This window comes from Austrofundulus limnaeus, unplaced genomic scaffold (assembly GCF_001266775.1).
Source record: "Austrofundulus limnaeus strain Quisiro unplaced genomic scaffold, Austrofundulus_limnaeus-1.0 Scaffold725, whole genome shotgun sequence".
Taxonomy (NCBI): Eukaryota; Metazoa; Chordata; class Actinopteri; order Cyprinodontiformes; family Rivulidae; genus Austrofundulus; species Austrofundulus limnaeus.
Genome location: NW_013953127.1, coordinates 12,102 through 14,565, shown reverse-complemented (window position 1 = coordinate 14,565; position 2,464 = coordinate 12,102). Strand labels below are relative to the sequence as shown.

At 36.1% G+C, this 2,464-nt stretch overlaps 1 protein-coding gene across 5 annotated transcripts in view; it reads right to left on the bottom strand.

Moving 5' to 3' along the window:
• Positions 1 to 2,464, bottom strand: part of LOC106532175 (pleckstrin homology domain-containing family A member 5) — a gene marked incomplete at its 5' end in the record, with an annotated part of 87,284 nt that overhangs the window by 73,315 nt on the left and 11,505 nt on the right. For all 5 annotated transcript variants that reach the window (XR_001312033.1, XM_014028188.1, XM_014028189.1 and 2 more), the window contains 2 exon segments: positions 48 to 167; positions 1,877 to 1,957. Coding sequence is in view for 4 of the 5 variants with exons in the window: in XM_014028188.1 (XP_013883642.1) it covers positions 48 to 167; positions 1,877 to 1,957 (201 nt within the window).

The window sequence follows — 2,464 nt, the reverse complement described above, 5'->3', positions numbered from 1 at the left end:
ACACACACACACACACACAGGTACACATACACACAGTGAGTACTGACCTTGGCGTTAGGCCCCTCCCCACCCAAGGCCATTAGTTGAGCTACTGTGTGTTCCCGCAGACTGTTGATCTCCGCCTGCTGCCGGCGCAGTTTGATCAGCAGCAGAGTCAGCTCTTCGGGCTGGATGCATCATTCCACAGGAGGAAAAACAAAGACTACAATTAACTCTAACACAAAGCTGAAACATTCAAGAATGACCTTTAAATGGCCACTTTATTATCTGGGTCTCCAAAAAAACTCTTAAATCCCTTCAGCTCATCCAAAATGATGTTTTCAGAGTTCTGATGAGACTTAGATTTTTCTCCAGTTTTAGCTTATTTCCAATGTTCCCGTCAATTTTTTAGAAAATTATGTTTATTTTTTTATTATTATTTTACTTCTAACACACAAAACTATCCACAACCAAGCTCCATCTTATATTAAAATCTTGTTCCATATTTTTCTAACAGATCACTTCACTCTCAGAATGCAGGTTTACTAGAGTTTCCAAAGTAAATTGAGAAGCAAAGCTTTCGGATATCAGGTTCTTTTGTGGACCTAATATTCAGTTTCTGTTCATAAGGCTGACATTCTGTCTACTTTTAAGACTAAATCTAAGACTTACCTTTTCCTTTAAACTTAATTTATTTATTTTTTTTTAACATATGGGTTATTAATGAGGCAAATGCTGTTTCAGAGACTCTGGCCTCTGGAGGAAAGATCCCAAAGATAGTATAGATCAGTGGTTCCCAAACTTTTTATCTTCTGACCCACAAAATATTCATTGCAAAAACTTGTGACCCCAAATATTACTGGTCTGAGTACACAAACTTTGTTAATAACCCTAAAAACAAAGGCTTTTTGACAATCTAAACAGCTTGTACACAAATATAAACGCTTATTTATACTTATTTTGTGTTTTTGTAATATATAAAGGGGAAATATTACATCACCAATTATTTTATTACCCTTTAAATTGATTTCTGAAGTGCAGTGGTTCCCAAACATTTCAGCTTTTGACCCAYAAAATAACAGTAGCAGAGACCTGTGCCCCCAGCTAGTTTTGGATGATAAACATTTGTATGAGGTCAACGTGGGCATAGTAACAATATTTATTGTTCTACATTTATATGTTTTAGGCAACTAAGGCAAAAATGTAATTAATTTATAAAATCTTTTAAGGACCCCACCTTGATGTTTCAGGACCCCACTTTGGGTTCCGACACCAAATTTGGGAACCACTGGTATAGATAGTGTTCATGTGGAATAACCTTAAGAAATGTTCCCAAAAACTGTTTATGACTGACAATTTAAAAAAAAAAATCCAAAAAATGGAGTGAGTGATCAATAGGCTGATTAGTGCTGTATCTGCTGTGATGCGTGCGATGTACCGAACTGTTGTGGTGAAGTGAAAGCTGAGCCAAAAGGCAAAGCTCTCAATTTAGCAGCTGATATACGTTCCTACCCTCACCTATGGTCACGAGCTTTGGGTAGTGACCAAAATAAAACGATTGTGGATACAAGCGGCCAAAATGAGTTTCCTCCACAGGGTGTCTGGGCTCTCCCTTAGAGACAGGGTGAGAAGCAAAACAGAGATCTAGCACTTTGAGAATACCAGGGATTGACGATTTTGAGAGAAAAATATTTGTCATTCACAGGTTCCGAACATTTTCAAAATTTAAGCAACAAGACAAGAAGCAAGGAAATAAGAGAACCACTATGAAAGTTGTAAGACATTCAGGAATCTTTCTCATCAAATCATTTACAAGCTAGTTTTCAGCAGTTGCAGCCCAGTAATATATTGTACTATCTTAATAAACAAAGTGTAGGGGAAAAAGCTTGCTACTAACCGTCTTGCCTTGCAGTGACTGTTGAGTGATGGTCTTAGAGGGAATGTGTGTTGTGAGTCGTTGCTCAGATGGAGGATCACACTGTAAGAGAGACCACAAGTTAGATTTKTGGTTTAGTCCTGACTTAATTCTAACTATTAATTTTTCAGGTTTATCTGATGCTATATCCTTTGTTTAGTAGCTAATTACCCTGAGCTGTAYTGAACAGTGTCTCTTAATAATTGCCAAAACCTCTACCCAGACAAGCCCAGATGAACTCTGGGGAAACATAAAGAAGTCCATGCAAAATATTACAATTTTATTGTAAGTAGTTTTATTTTCTTTTATTTTGAATTTAACATCCATCAAACAGTCAAAAATGCTCACATATACTGTAAAAAACTTATTTTAGGTGTTCAGCACKTTGGCCAATGTGGTGTTATTTAAAGTGCATTTTAAATAAAGTTCTATTGCATTGTACTGTAAAAAAGTATGGCAATAAACTGACTCTAAATCAAGTGTTTATTTAAGCACTTCAATCAAATCTCCCCTRTTTCTTCTCTTTTTTAAAGTTTTATTTTCTTTAAACCTACCCAGGCAATATATATA